Here is a 17,569-nt window from a genome sequence, read left to right as displayed (position 1 = left end):
CATTTATAAGGGTTAAATGCAGACATTTTCAAAAAATGTTGTTTTAAGAGCCACCCTAATTTATATGTATATACATATATATATATACATAAATATATATATATATATATATATATATATATATATATATATATATATATATATTTTAAAGAAAAACACGATATTTTTAAATCTTGACATGTTTCGTAGTTAACATACTACATTTTCAAAAGATAAAATTACAATTTAAAACTCTGGATATAAATATAAAATCAAAATTTGAAGACATTACAGAGAAATTTAATTCAGTTGAAACATCTGGTATAGTATGTAAACTTATCCTTATAAATTTCTTTATATTAAATTTTTATATTTCTAGGGGTTATATATACCCTCATTATTCAAGTAATATAAAAAACTATTAAAAAACAAACAAATAAAACTTCAATGTAATGTGTTCTTGTGTCTTGAATAATAAAAATAAGGTTTCCAAAATGACGATGTGATGTAATCACCGTCTTCATTCAAACCGCCTTCATTTGGAGAACACTGGTGAAACTGTATTTCCAAGGACTCTCTCACTTTTCTCTTAAAATAGTCTACCTCTACTTTAACCGTGTTGTTTTTATTCCAGCCAAAGGCACCATAGCAATTTCTGGAATGTCCCACTACGGCCGAATTTTTCCATTATTTCTCAAAAGTATGTTTTTGATGTTGGCAAATGCGAGTTGAAATCTTGAGTTTTGTTTCACCTACATAGAACTTTCCACACGAACACTCCAGTTTGTAGACTCCTGGGTAAGAGTTGTTGGGAAGCCGAGGCTTATTTTTTTGAGTTATTAATTCTTGAAGGTTTTTTGGTGATTTAAAAACTGGAGTATAGCCTGCATTTTTAAATATCTTTTTAATTGATTACTTAATTTTGGTACCCATGGTAGAGAAATATAATTAGATTCTTTTATTATTTGTTTGTTTTTTTAACAGTTTTTTTATTTACTTGAATAATGAGGGTATATATAACCCCTAGAAATATTGTAATTTAATATAAAGAAATTTATAAGGATAAGTTTACATACTATACCAAATGTTTCAACTGAATTAAATTTTATAAAAACTTATCTAAGATGTTAACTTTTAAAAATTACAGAGAAATAATAACAGACAAATAGAATTGTTACAAACCAATAAAAATTATAATACAAATTATGATACCGTAAATAGCAAAGAAATAAAAATAAAATTATAATTAAATTAAAAAAAAAAAAAACTAAAAAGAACAAGACAAAGTTAAATTATAATCAACAGTTTGTTTATTTAAAGATGGGTTTTCCCATTTAATATGGAGTGCTTCTTTAATTTCAATTTGTTTTTGTTAGAAGCAGTACCCAAAATTTTAAAACAATTAAAGTTACTTAAATTTGTACAATTAATAAATGAAATTAAATGCTTATAAGCATTAGATTGTTTGTCACTTGTAAGATGCTCATGAATCCTTGTTGTTAAGTGTCTGGAGGTTTCTCCAATATAACTGGCATTACATCCAGCACAAGAAAAATTGTAAACAATATTGGATTTGAGCAGCTTAGAAAGTGGATCTTTTATACATAAACTGTTTTGTAATTTGTTGGTAGTGAAAATTAAATTAATTATAACATCTTTACAATATTTTTTAATGATTTTATTAACTTTAGATTTAGTAAAATTTGAGTAAAAACCTATAAACGGAAGCTTATAATATCTTATATTATGGTTATCAATACTATTTATCACAGATGGATTTAACTTTTTATCAACAAATAATTTAATTTCAGTGTCAATTATTTTAGGTAGATATTGGTTATTTTTTAAAACATTAGATTTTTTATGTCCTTATCAAATCCTAGTCATGTGTTGTTGATTTTAAAAAAGATCTATCAATTAATCAACGTATAAGACTAATTTTATAACAAAAGGGAACAAAACTGGAAAATTTTTGTAAAAGACCAGTATATGTTGTTTTGTGATAAACTGATGTGGAAAGCGAAACAGACTTATTGATAAGAACATCTAAAAATGCAATTTGATTATCTTGTTCTTTTTCCATAGTAAATTCGAAGTTTTTATGTTGTTTATTAAGATGTGTAAAAATTGCTGAGCTTCAAACTCTGAATTAAAAATAGCGATAATATCATCCGCATAACGCTTATAGAAAATCCCTACAGAGGAAGAGCAATTACTAACCCATTTTTGTTTGTGAAACCCAATAAAAATATTAGCTAAATAAAGGAGAACCCATGGCAACGCCATCTAATTGATCATAATATTTCTGGTTAAATAAAAAATGAGAACCGGATGTTGAGATTTGAAGTAATTTTTTAAACTGAGCTTTAGAAAAATATTTTAAGCACATTTCATCTTTAAAGTATAAATCAGTAGCTATATTTATAGTTTCATTAAGTGGAATATTAGTAAATAAGCTTTCAACATCATAGGAAACTATTTGTTAGTTATATCAACTTGTTTTAATTCCTCAATAAAAGAAAAAGAGTCACAGGTGGAATAAAATTTAGGTATATAAGGAGACAATAAATCAGAAAGGTATTTGGCAAGTTTATAATTTTATAACCCGATTGTTGAAATAATTGGTCTAAAAGGTGGCAGAGAAGAATCTTTACTGAGTTTGTGCATCTTAGGTAAAGCATAAATTCTTGCTGTTTGTGAACCAACAAGATAAATTTTATTGTAAACATCATTTTCAAAACAATTATGTCTTTTAAGTTTCCTGAGATACCCTTGTAAAAATTGTTCTCTTTTAATAGTTAGATCGTCTTTTAACTCCTTAAATTTAGTTTTATCACTTATAATATTAGTTAAAGATTTAATATAGTCAACCTTATTAAAAATAATTAAACCATTCCCTTTGTCTGGTTTTGTGATTATAATGCTTTCATTTTTCTTTAATCTCTTCAATATTTTGTGTTTCCTTAGATAACCTTCAGATGGTGTGTATTTATATACATAATTGTTCGCTACATGAGAAAGCTTGCTTTTAAGTTGAGGTTCTGAATCACTGCTTCTAAGTTGAGTGTTGAGAAACTGTGCTATGCTATCAAACTGAGCAAAGTGATCCTGTTGTAAAGTGTATGATGACATATTATGAAGGGTTGGTGTTTAGAAGGAAGACTAGTAAATTTTGTGAGGGAATTTCTTCTTGTGAGTTTTAATAATGGAAAGTTCTTTTTTCTTTACATTATTATTAATTACTTTTAACAAAAAATACCACTGTATAGTTGTGCAATTGTTTCTTACTTGAGATTTTAAACCATTTAATTTGTTTTAATTTAAAAACTCAAAATTTGCTAGGTTTACTTACTTTTATAGGCTTTTACTCAAATTTTACTAAATCTAAAGTTAATAAAATCATTAAAAAATATTGTAAAGATGTTATAATTAATTTAATTTTCACTACCAACAAATTACAAAACAGTTTATGTATAAAAAATCCACTTCCTAATCTGCTCAAATCCAATGTTGTTTACAATTTTTCTTGTGCTGGATGTAATGCCAGTTATATTGGAGAAACCTCCAGACATTTAACAACAAGGATTCATGAGCATCTTACAAGTGACAAACAATCTAATGCTTACAAGCATTTAATTTCATTTATTAATTGTAAAAATCTAAGTAACTATAATTGTTTTAAAATTTTGGATACTGCTTCTAACATAAACAAGTTGAAAACTAAAGAAGCACTCCATATTAAATGGGAAAACCCATCTTTAAATAAACAAACTGTTCATTATAATATAAATTTGTCAATCTAGTTTTTTTTATTTTTTTTTGCTTTGTTTTTTATTTACTTATAATTTTATTTTTATTTTTTTGCTATTTACGGTATCATAATTTGTATTATAATTTTTATTGGTTTGTAACAATTCTATTTGTCTGTTATTATTTCTCTGTAACTTCTTCAAATTTTGATTTTATATTTATATTCAGAGTTTTAAATTGTAATTTTATCTTTTGAAAATGTGGTATGTTAACTATGAAACATGTCAAGATTAAAAAATATTGTGTTTTCTTTAAAATATATATATATATATATATATATATATATATATATATATATATATGCATACATACATACATAGAAAAGTCCAATTCCTTTTTGACATCAGTTTATCATAAAAAAACTTATACAGGTCTGTTACAAAAATTTTTTAGTTTGGTTTCCTCTTGCTAAAAATTTAACTGGGATTTGTTAAAGACATAAAAAAATCTTTCTTTTGATTATACAAAATAATCAAATTCCGCCAAAAAATTTTTGACTCTGAAATTAAACCATTTATTAATAAGAAAGCAAAACCATCTGTTTCTACCTTAGTTAAAAACCCAAATGTAAGATACTCCAAGCTTCTGTTTATTGGAACTTATTCTAATTATCCAAAAATGAAAATAAAAAAATCGTTTTTTAAATATTGTAAAGATGTTCTAATAAAATAAATGTTTACTACCAATTAAATACAAAATAATTTTTGTTTAAAAGATCCACTTCCAAAGCTACTTAAATCTCATGTTGTTTACAAATTTTCTTGTGCTGACTGTAATGTCAGTTATATTGGAGAAATTTCCAGACATTTAACAAATAGAATTAATGAGCACCTTATGACTGATAAAAAAAATCCCATACATATTAACATTTAATTACATCCCTTAATTGTAAAAACTTGTCTAAATATAATTCATTTGAGATTTTGGATACCGCTTTAACTAAACATATATTAAAATTAAATTAATTAAATGCTCAGGCTTCTCTAGTTATTGCATAATCAGTCTTCTTGTTACAGTTATTCCCAAAAAGATCCAATTTTTATATATATATATATATATATATATATATATATATATATATATATATATATATATATATATATATATATATATATATATATATATATATATACCCACCCAATTTTTATAGCAAAAAATTGTTTGAGAAATTTATTGTACTACATAGTGTTTGCATTTCTTAATAAAAAACAAAATTTTTTTAATTCAAAAACAACATAAAGATATATAACATATAAACAACATAAACATACATAAAGATAAAAGAATAAAGAATTATTAAACTTGTTTCAGGAATTTGTATATTTGAAGTTCTTTGTATAGGCTCTTTGAAGTTCTTTAGCCTCTATTCTTTGTGGCATTAAAGTTACAAAATACTCACAATATTTGAGTGTTATTTTATAGCATGACACTTCTAATATGGTTTTCCTCAATTCTTCTAGTAGGGTTGGGTTCTGTTCAAAAACTTCTATCAATTTTACCTAAAAGTTTTTGATGGGATTTAAATTAGATGAACTACAAGTCAAGAACATTGATTGCATTTTCTTGGATCTGTATCTTGGTAATTTTTGCCTGATGGCAAATTGCTTTGTTGTGCATGAAAATATCGAACTTTTCAATTCAAGACCAATTAGATATATTGTTTTTTAAAATTTCTACATAGTTCGTGGAATTGACATTTTCACTGTTGTAAAAGGCCTAAATTAGCATGATGTGTAAACCATCTTTTTGCTAGCCCATTTCATGCAAGATGGTTACTGAAAACACCATTTACAGTTTTTTTTCTTGGGGTGGATATGGGTGCAATCAGAGACATATGTATCATTTAATCAAACTGTTTCTACTACTACAAATTGAAGTTTGAAAAATAATTTATAGTTTCTTAGAACATTGAAAAATATTGTACTTGGTCTATGTGATGATACAATAGACAATAGCACAAGAGAAAAATTGCCAAAAAACTATTCATATCCTAGACTTTCATGTTTAACATCAAGAAAACTACCTTTCCTAACATAAACATAACAAAAATCTCAAAGTTATAGCAACTAATAGGACTAAATCCATTTGCACTAAAAAATTTATCTGTAGCTAAATCTATCTGCACTACAAACAAAATGGAGGCAAGTTAGCTCCAAGTAAATGTTTTTCTATATTTATTAAATGTTTTTCTTATATTTATTATATTTATTTAATTTATTTAAATTTTCTTGCATTATTATTTGAAGTTTAAATAAATGCTGATATACATTTTATTTGTAATGTTAGAATAATTTCTCTGGATATCAAGTCCTAAAAAAGAAAAATTAACTGTTAAAAAAGATTGCACTGAAAAAGGAGTAAACCTCGTCCAAGACTTTACACATGTGTCAGAATGAGCAATGGAGAAATGTTTGATGGTTTTTAATTTGAACCACAGACTAAAGTTATCAGTCAATTCAAAAAACAAATATTCTTTAAAATTGATTGAAATTAAAAAAAAATTCATTAACATATTTTATGTGGTTGTTAAATTGTTTATGTGATTGCTAGATTGTTTATGTGGATGCTAGATTGTTTATGTGATTTGATACAAGTTATGTAATTTGTGACACTATGTTTATAGTGTCATAAATTTAAGTTTATGAAATTTTTTGTATTATTAAGAGACTAAGACTAAGATAAAATTGTAAGACTAAAAAACTTATAATAATGCAACAAAATGTTTAAAAAATGTTCTCCTAGCTCTCCTAAATTATTGCTAAAATTAAAATATACACCTTAGTTCTCGTTCACAACTTTTTCATTAATTTAATTAGGATGTTTAATCTGTCATAATATGAATTTTTGTTGTGAAAAATGACCTTTAAGCCCTTTGAGCGGGGTTTAAAAATTGTGCAAATAAGTTCTACTTTGGTTTTTATTGATCACAGAGAACTCCAACAGCACACAGAACATGTCTTTTAATTTTAGAATATGAGGTTAATTTGAGCCTATCTACTATAGAGTGTATATATCAGCAAATGCGCACTAGTTTTGCTTATCTTTATAGCATACAATTTCTTGAGAAAAATAATAAAAGAAAAGGTTGCTGCCCCAGCCCAAACCTTTAGTCAATGTAGTGGCAGCAGGCTCTAAGATAGTTGATGTATGAACTGAAGCCCCGGTAGCAGACTATTTCAGTGTGATGTCACACTGCATCTAAACATGCATTTATAATTTTTTAGCAACAATTGTTTTTATGATATTTATATGATATATAAAAATTGTTAAAAAGAATATTGCATTTAATCATATTTTTTAACTCTATTTTATTATATTCTTAAAGTTTATTTTTATTTTTTATATATTTAGCTTTTTTATTATCTTGTTTTCTTCCGAGCTGTGTTTAGCTCAGTGTTATTCCATTGCTGAGTCATAAAATCTGTGATTATAAATTTTTTCTGTGGTTGTTTTGTGTTGTTTCAAATCCATTGTCAAAGCTAGATATAATGGACGAAATTGCTGAATGTAATGGACAAAAAAATAAATAGTAGGAGTATACTAATACAATGGAGAAGAAACTTTTCTCTGCAGTACCAAAGTGCGAGTATACTCATAGGCAATTTAGAACAAAATTCATTGCAGTGTATAGCAAAGCAGCTTGTTTAATGCATTTAAACTAATGTTTTGATTTTTTCACCACGTTTGATCGTAACCATGAGTAGGAAACAAAAAATATATATACATGTATTTCATAATTCTGAATTGTTATAGTTTTTATGGATTAAAGTTATAATTGTTTACTAAAATGTTATTTATTAAATATTTTTAGTTCAATTAAAATTTTTACAAATATCACAGATATTGTGCAATTGAACAAATTTTATTAAAGATTATGGGGATAATAACATTGATGAAATGTAATAGTGATGTAATAGTGATGTAATAGTGATGTAGGGTCAGATTCATTTTTATATATAGTACTTTGAACATGAATGTATCAGAGTCAGAATTTGAATACAGGTGACAATCTTTTCTCATTCTGAGAAAAGATTATTGCACATATACCAACAACTACTACAATTTCTTTGAATTAACAAGGCACATGATAAATAGAAAACACATACACATTCACTTAACACATGTGTTAAGTGATTGTAAGTTAAATCCAAAAAAATGTACAAAAACTAAACTGAAACAACGAGAAGTCATGAGCAGAAGCAGAAAAGGTGTAGTGCTTGCTATATGGAAAGATAAAAGAAATGTGCCAATGATTAGTAACATCAGTTAAAGGTGGTTTTTGTTGATTTGGTGGTTGTTGTTATTTGGTGGTGTTGATTAAGAGACATGCTACATCTATCTGCATGACTAGCAACATCTATTTGTTGATTTGGTGGTTGAAGTGACAAACAGAATAGACAAGAAGAAAATTAAAACATTTACAATCAAGACATGACTTGAGTAGATCATGATAATCAAGTTTTATGCTATCATAACTGCCTAATAAAGACAATTAGATGGTATAAAAAAGTGTCTCTTCATCTATTTGATATATTTGTGTTTAATGCTTACTGCCTTAGTAGATATGGAATAGATACAACAATTCCCTTAAGTTTAGAGAGTTAGTGTTTTTAGATTCATTGGGCTAATGCTTAAATAAAATTGTTCCGCAAATCTGCAACAATAACATGTATTACTTGTTTTCAATACCAACTAATGAAAAAAAAAATTGCTCACAAAACCATGTTGAGTTTGCTCTAAAATAAAAAGTAAAGAACAAGATATGAATGTGGTGTTTGAAATATTTCAAAAACTATTTGAAAGAATAAGTTTGCACTACACTTTTCATAAAAGAAAATTGCAACAAAATATGTTTTACTTTGATCTTTTTTGAGGTTTTTTTATTTATACTTACATTTAAAATTGATTCCTAGATTCCTCGGTTTTTAAAGTACAAGCTTGCATTTAGTTGAAAATCAACTAGTTAAAAATATAAAGTTTTAAGAAATTTAATTAAAAAAAAATTAAAAAATTTATAGGACTTAACAATTCTAAATCAAGGTCAAATATTACTTAAAATAAGTTGGTAGAACTATGAGTTTACTCATAGTTAGTAATCTGTTGATGCCAGCTTGCTAAGAGTATACTTGTAGTTAATATATAAAGCCATCGCATATTACGAGTATACTTATAGTTGGCAGATAAATGACCCTCGCTTACTAACTCATAGTTACCAGCAATAAGATGATTGATTATTTTTATAAATACTATTTTGTTTTGCGTTTTTTCCTATTTTTATATATAAAAAGTAATATCGCTACTGTTCTTCTTTTTAAAAATTTGTTTTTCAAATTAGAAAAGTTTAAAAATTGCACTGAAATAGCTTCAAGCAAAGAGAGCCAGTAATTATAAGAAAATTTTGTAATTAAAACTTAAATGAATGAGTTCGATACTTTAAAAATTGTTTTAGTGTTATGTAATTAAAATTTAAACAATCAAATTTTTATTTAAGTTAGTAAATACGCTTGTGTCTATTATTTTTGCTTTGATTAAGTTGTATTTTACATATTAAGTTAAAAACATAACTATAAAAACATTACTAAAAACTTTTCAGTTTAACTTTTCAGATAAATAATATGCGTTGGGTAAAGTTTATTTTTACAAAGTTTTCAATTAAAAATATAAAATTAAAAACTTTAAAGCTTTTTAAAAACTGTTAAAGCTTTGTAGTTGATTTTTTTTACAGTTTTTAATATGGTTTTTAATGAAATTCTTATTCTGATCATTTGAACTTATCCAGTTTATTTAAAAATAATGTCAAAACATCAAATGCCAAAAAATCTTCAATAACAAACTTTTTTACCTTATAAACACTCACTTAATAAAGTTTTCACTTAAAAATAAAAACTTAATAATGAATAAACATTTTTATGGTGTTTTTTTTTAATTATTGTCTAATTATGTTTACTTGTTGAAGCGATACTTAGTCTTAAATGTGCTATAACTTTTTTACTATTTTTGTTTATGCAAGTAAAGTACAGCTCAACCTAAAAACATTAATAAATTTTGCTGTTTAAAAAAAAACTGTTGTTTGCACAGGGATTATTTCACCTGTGTAAAGTGATTTACACAAGTGTGGAGGCAGGCTAAGGAAATCATCCGCCATCTCTGCAAAGGCCTATGTATATATATATATATATATATATATATATATATATATATATATATATATATATATATATATATATATATATATACACACACACATATATATATATATACATATATTTATATATACATATATACATATATATATATATATATATATATATATATATATATATATATATATATATATATATATATATATATATACATATATATATATATATATATATATATATATATATATATATATATATATACATACATATATATATATACATATTTATATATATATATATATATATATATATATATTACTAATATTAATATATATATATATATATATATATATATATATATTATTATTACTAATATTCAGAAACATGAACATAAAAGAATAAAGAAGACCAAGTATAAAACATGTTTTAGTGTTTTGTATAGGCTTCTCAAACTTTTAAAACAGTCTCTAAAATATTTGGGCATTATTTTAAACCATACTTTCAATATAGCTTTTCTCTCGTCTATTAGTAAGGTTGGGTCCTGTTTATGCTATCAATTTGTATTAAAAAACTGATACCTCTTTGGGAAATTGAACATAATTATATACACACTAAATTTCCTATATATTTGCAATGTCTTATATATATATATATACAATTATTCACAAGCAATTATATCATTACAGTTTTAAACGTATATGACTATTTGCTATTACAACTTCACTTCTTATTGCAAATGACTTCTTCTTATATTAACTTTAACTTTGTTTATTTCACAATTTTATCAGTTTTTGATAACAGTTTTTGATAGGGTTTAAATCTCCAGAGAAAGAACATTATTGCACTTTCTTGGAACTGCATCTTGATAACTTTTTTCTGATGGCAAGTTGCCTCACTGTCCATGAAAATATAAAAAAATTTAATTCAAGACCAATTAGACACTTATTCTTCAAAATTTCTGCATAAATTGTGAAATTGACATTTTCAATTTGTTTTAAAAATGTAAACCAGCGCAACTATTGGTTTTTTTCTATTAAGCAGTCTCCGGCGGCAATTGGTTGCTAGAGATTGTTTAACAGAAAGTGCAATGTATTGGAGATTGGAGCATGAGTTTGGTGACTAGCAAACATTGATTGGTCATGCAAGTTAAGCAGGTGTGCTGTATTCACAAGTATTTTTTTGAGAAAGGCTTGGTTTTAATGCAGAACAATAAAAACCCTTGGCAAGGGCATTAATTTCATACATAATAACTGCATTTCAGTAGTATCAATCTAAATATTTTTCTTAAATTGAACAATCAATAACTAAATTGAGCTGATTTTGTAACCATACTTTGGTTTTAACTTTAATTCAATGATAAAACGAAAAATACCACACAATTAATAGCAGTTACTTATTATTTTCTAACAAAGCACCTTAAATTATTGCTTAAAAATTTACTTTTTTAATTATCAATAAAATATTGTTTACAAAACAACCATGATAAAACATTGTTAACAAAACAATATGTTTGTATAATTATCTTTTTAAACTTAAAAAAAGTTGTAGGTTGTACGAGTCAGGAAAACATGAAGTTGAGTTGGAAAAAGTTGAGTCAGAAAAACATATTATATATAAGATGGGAGAGAGTTCAAAAGATTGAAGTGCGGGAAAAAAACGAATAAAAGTTTTTAGAGCAGGGACAGATAGAGTAAAAGAATATGACATTGCTAAATGATGCGTCAAGTGAGTATAAGTTTTAGTTGATGGAACCTAATGATAGAAGCTCCTTAGAGCAGCAATAGTATTTGTAGAAAAGAAAGAGATGCAACTTTACGATGAAGGAAGAGAAAATTTAACTCAAAATTGGCAGATAGAACAAGTCCAACTACATTTACAATACATTTTTGCACCTTTTCAAGGAGAGAAAGAGCATCATGAGAAGAACCAGCCTAAATATAACAATATTCCATACTGTTGGGACGAATAGAGATTTGTAGAGGTAGAGAATGGAATCAGAAGTAAGAAACAAGACAAAGAATAGAACCTTGTGGTACACCAGAAGTTACTGGAAATGAAGAAGATTGTTGACTTTCAAAAATGACTTTAATACTGCAGTTACAAAGAAATGATTTAATAATCTCAAAATTTTTTATTTATTTTAATTAAATAGATATCATATGAAGTAAGCTTATGAAGAAGACCAGCGTGCCAAACTTTATTGAAAGTTTTTGATATTTCAAGAGCACTCCTTTGGGAGTTATAAAATTTTGTAAAAAATGTTTTAAGAATAAAATATTTTTAATGACTTCATTAGGAATCATAGCGATTTTTTAAAAATAGTTTAAGAATAAAATAATTTTTAAAATGTGAAAAATTAAAAAAATTAAGTTTAAATTGTGTTTTTCTAATCTAAAAAATAAAACATCTTTAGAAATATTATAAGTTCAGTAAGCATTATGTTAAGTTACACTTTAAAATAAACTATTTTTAAACATATATTATTATTATAATCAATAAAGTATTTTATATAAATCAATTATTATTTATATACTATTTTAACTAAATTTTATTGTTACCTTGTATTACTTTGTGAATAAACAGAAGTAAGTAATTTGTTTAATTTCTCTAATAAAATATCCTAGAGAAAAGTAAAAGTAAATGCTATTAAGCAAAGATAATTGATAAAAGTTTTTTAAACTTTTTTCAGTTTAAATTTTACCAAAAATTGTCAGGGTATTAACACAGGAATGCAATTTATGAAGAGCATCTAAATGTTGATGCACCGACAAATTTACACTACATGATAATTCTTTTATTTTTGATATGCATAAAATTAAATAAGGATATACTCTTAAATTTAATTAAAGTATCATGTTTTTATGTTTGTCATTTACTTTTAAATAAAGTATTATGTTTGTCATTTACTTTTATATTTTAGGAAACCGCTAATAAAAGAAATAAATGGAACAAAAATTGGCTTTCTAGGATATTGTGGTGAAGAAACAAGTGAATGTGAAATGTTTTGTGCTGGTGTTAAAATAATTATAGCACTACTTGAATATGATTTACAACAACTAAAAGTACATAAGTTTAATATTTTTTTAACTTTTTATTTTGGTATATTATTTACAATTTGATATCTAAGTTATATTTATATATCATAAATATTTTGTCTGATTTTACTAAATACTTGTGAAATGTACATACTGTAGAAAACAATACAAATTGCAACCAATAACAACCAGGGCACTTAAAAAGTGTGAGTCAGGCTTGAATTCTCACTTCTATTTATCTATAATTTGTCTATAAATTAAATAATTTATATAGCCTATATACTATTGCAACAGAGAAATTTTTTATTTTTAAATATTTTTTTAAATAATTTATCTAAACTTTTGAAAAAAGCAGTAATAACATTGAATATTAACTTTAATACTTATAAGAGAAAAATATATTTTGTATAAAGATTTTTTAACAATAATAATCAACAAAACAAACAATTATCAGCAATAATAAAATAGAACACAGCAAATCAGATAGTTACTAACAACAATGAAATAAAATATGACAAAGTAGGTGGTTTCTGAAAGCAAATCCAACAGAATAAATAATAATAATAAAAAAAAAATCTAAAAAAAAATCAGATAACTGCAAGCAAGAAAACAAAATAGAACAACAAATAGATATTTATAAAAAATAACAAAATGTAATAATAAGAAACCAAACAATAACAAACAACAAAATAAAACACATTAAGAAATAAGATATAAAACTCAAACAAAACAAAATAGTTAAAACATATCAGACAAAGAAAAAAATAATTCAAACAGTTTTGAACATCAATAAAATAGTACGTATAATATAGTGACAACAACTAAACATAACACATTAAAATTTAATATTTTCTGTTTTAAAAGCAAAACATTTAAAATATTTTCTTTCATTATTTTAATATTAATTTGTATTAATTTGTATTAATATTAGAATACGAATAAAAACATTTTAAATGTTTTGCTTTTTAAAATCGTTAAGACAGTTAATGATGAATTAATGTCAATACTAATAGACAATTATTGATGTTAGTGATGCACTGATAGCACAATTGTGGCCGATGCTGATGGATGGGAAAGGCTGATACCGATGAATTAATTAATTATTAAATTTTGAAAATATAAAACTATCCAACTTTAAATCGGATAAATTTTTTCATGGAATCAGTACTGGTAATCAAATACTTGGAGCCAAATCATAGCCAAATCATTAATTAAAAAGATATTAGAAAAACTCAATTAAAAAAAGATTTTTAAACAAAGTCAAAATAAATAATTTCTCAAAAAAATTTAAACAAAGTCAAAATAAATAATTTCTCAAAAAAAGTAACGCATAAATTTTAGTTTATTTATTATTTAATTATTATCCTAATGCACGATAAAAATATTAAAATGTCATTGGTTGGAAAATCGGTAAATTAATAAAAAAAGGTTGATGCCGATAACGATTGTGCAAAAAGTGGCCGATTAAGCCGATGCCAATTAATCAGTACATCACTAATTGATGCATTAATAATAATAGAATGATATTTGTGTATTATTATCACTATATATAAAAAAAAACAACTACATAAGCTCATTGCACTATAATATACTCACAGTATTTTGTAAAAGTATATCCATTTTGTTTGGATGAAGATTTACATCAATTTGGTCTGGTTTTACTTCTATCATAAGAACTGAGAAAGGATATTTTCCTTGGCAACAATTATTGTTGTAAGAAGTTTTTAACAGCTGAAGTAATGAAATAAATATTATTGATTTAAACAAAAAAATCAAATAAAGTTCTATATTGATCAACTTACAGATTTAATTTCTTTTGATCTGACAGGTCTTTTATTTACAATTATAAACATTCTATCTGCAAGAGTTCTACCAACTACATTTGAAGCAGAACCAACTTTAGGTATATAAGCCTTTACTTGTAATTCTTCATCTTGATATTCTATCTCCTTTAGATTATTTAAAACATTAGAACCAAATAATGCAGACAAAACTAATGAACAATTAGCAGCACGATCTTTTCTCCATATTATATTTTTGTCATATTTAAGAGTAATGCGCAGTTTGGGCATCACTATGCCATAAGATATTAATAACTCTTCAATACACTTAACTTCTTCTCTAACTTTACGATTCTTCTCATATAATTTTCTGCGAACAGGCAATGCTTTAAACAAATTTAATACAGTGACTATAGTTCCTACATTATGATGAGTAATTTCAGAATTAATAATTTCACCATCCTTCGAAAAACTATATTTTTTTGAAACCTGATCTGCTTTCGTTTTAGTTGTTATAAAAACATCACCAACTGAACATATTGAAAAAAGAGCTTCACCACGAAAACCATATTGCGTTAAGTTGAGCAAATCTAATTCATTTCTAATTTTGCTTGTGTAATGCTGTTTGCAAACATATTGAATATCTTCTAATGCAATACCAGTACCATTATCTTGCACTTCAATCTTAGATAGACCATTTTCATCCTAAACAAAATTATTGAGTGAGCACACCAACTTTAAATAAAAATGTTTAAAAATAAATTTTTGCTTTTACCAATCTAACATCTATGCTGTCACAGTCAGAATCAAGTGAGTTTTCAACAAGTTCTTTTACAACAGACACCAAACTGATTATAACCTGAGTACTTGTAATAAGTTCTACTGTAGATAAAGGTAACTTATTCATTACAGCTCTGAAAATTCAAACAATTCTTCAAATTAAAATCTGAAAGTGTATAATCAATTATACTATAAATATAAATAACATATATATATATATATACATATATATATATATACATATATATATATATATATATGTATATATATATATATATATATATATATATATATATATATATATATATATATATATATATAGGCAATGCCAGCCTCACTTCCAACCTAGAAGTGTCTGAAGTAGGCAATTTTTTTCCAACCTTGTTTCAATGTTGTTACAGTGCAACCTTTGTATTTGACCAGGTGTTGACCAAAAAAATTTGTAATGACCAGATGCTGACCAATAAAATTTTAAGGTTGGAAATAAATTGCCAACCTATTTTTTTCTAATTCTGAGGTCTGTATATATATATATATATATATATATATATATATATATATATATATATATATATATATATATATATATATATATATATATATATATATATATAAATATATATATATATATATAAATATGTGTGTGTTTGTGTGTAAATATATATATATGTATATATATATACTTCCCATTGTTACATCAAAGCATTCGTGCGTGGTATATATACGCACACAAATGCTTTGATGTAACGATGAGAAGTTACGACAAAACAGAAATTTGCAAATTTGTAGGCTTATATATATTAAACTCCCTAGCTAAAAGGCATGTATGAAGACGCTCTTAAAAAAATAGAAATAGAAATATAATTTTCTTAAACTCTCCGTACAGCAAAAATGTTTCAACAAATATTGGAAAAGCGTTTTTAAAATTAGTTGACATAAATTTCCCTCCCTCTAATAAATTGCACAAAATTTTTAACAGAAACACTATCAAGGTAAGCTATAGTTGTACAGAAAATATTGAAAGAATTATATAAGGCCATAGTTTTGCATTGATTAATAAAAATGAATTTCTCAAAGAAAAAAATACTGAAAATTGTAACTGCAAGTAAAAAATTGACTTCTCTATGAATGGCAAATGCTTATCAAAAAATATTATTTACAAATGCATTGCTTCCTCGCAAAACAACCCAGATAAACAATATATATTGGATTAACTGAGGGCAAATGGAAAAAACGTTATACCAACCACAAACAATCTTTTAAAAATAAAATACTCAAAAGAGACTATGCTATCAAAATATATTTGGCTACTGAAAAAAAAAAAATATTAATTTTAAATTAAACTGGTCTGTTCTAAAAACTAAGCCTGTCTATAATAACATTTCCAAAAAATGTACACTATGTTTACAAAAAAAATTTGAAATTATTACTCATTTAGATTAAGAAAATTTACTGAATAAAAAATCTGAATTAACTTCTAAATGCAGACAGAAAATAAGTTTCTTTTTAAAAATTATAAAAACAAATGACCAGTCTAAAATTATCCTAATTATAAAGAATTCTTTTCATGATTTTTTAATTATCAAATGTAGTTGATGCAACTTCCTGGTTGCAAAATACTACAGTTATTACATAACTAATTATAACAATTCCCAACTTCCTGTGAAATAATTTCTCTATAATTTGAACTTTTTGATGTTTAGACATTCTTCCTGATGAACCTAATGATGGAGAAACTCACTGTTGAAGACAACTAAAAATTAGATAAGTGTTTTTACTAATTTATTATTGCTCTGTTCTTTAAGAACATTGAGCATGTAACTTTTATATATATATATATATATATATATATATATATATATATATATATATATATATATAAATATACACACCTATAGTTTGACATTTAAATTATTGTTTGTGTTAAAAAATAGCTCTTAACAACTCTTTTTCTTTAAAATTGTCAAAATCGGGTAAACTTTATGTAAAAACATTAAATTTAATCATAGTCATAAAATTAGTCTGGAAACGCCGTTATTAA

The 17,569-nt window shown here is 24.8% G+C and overlaps 1 protein-coding gene across 2 annotated transcripts in view; it reads right to left on the bottom strand.

The window, feature by feature from the left end:
- LOC100209498 (PMS1 protein homolog 1) overlaps positions 1-17,569 on the bottom strand; it is a 44,572-nt gene that overhangs the window by 22,772 nt on the left and 4,231 nt on the right. Inside the window, exons 3-6 of one of the 2 annotated variants that reach the window (XM_065810757.1) lie at positions 15,524-15,662; positions 14,770-15,453; positions 14,564-14,698; positions 12,491-12,552 (exon numbers count right to left, since the gene is read on the bottom strand). In XM_065810757.1, coding sequence (XP_065666829.1) covers positions 12,491-12,552; positions 14,564-14,698; positions 14,770-15,453; positions 15,524-15,662 — 1,020 coding nt within the window. Of the gene's footprint in view, positions 1-12,490; positions 12,553-14,563; positions 14,699-14,769; positions 15,454-15,523; positions 15,720-17,569 lie in introns of those variants that run through there. The other variant, XM_065810756.1, reaches the window with a different exon arrangement.

Source organism: Hydra vulgaris, chromosome 11 (genome assembly GCF_038396675.1).
Source record: "Hydra vulgaris chromosome 11, alternate assembly HydraT2T_AEP".
Lineage (NCBI taxonomy): Eukaryota > Metazoa > Cnidaria > Hydrozoa > Anthoathecata > Hydridae > Hydra > Hydra vulgaris.
Note: the sequence above shows the minus strand (reverse complement) of the source record. Positions and strands in the feature narration are given on the sequence as shown.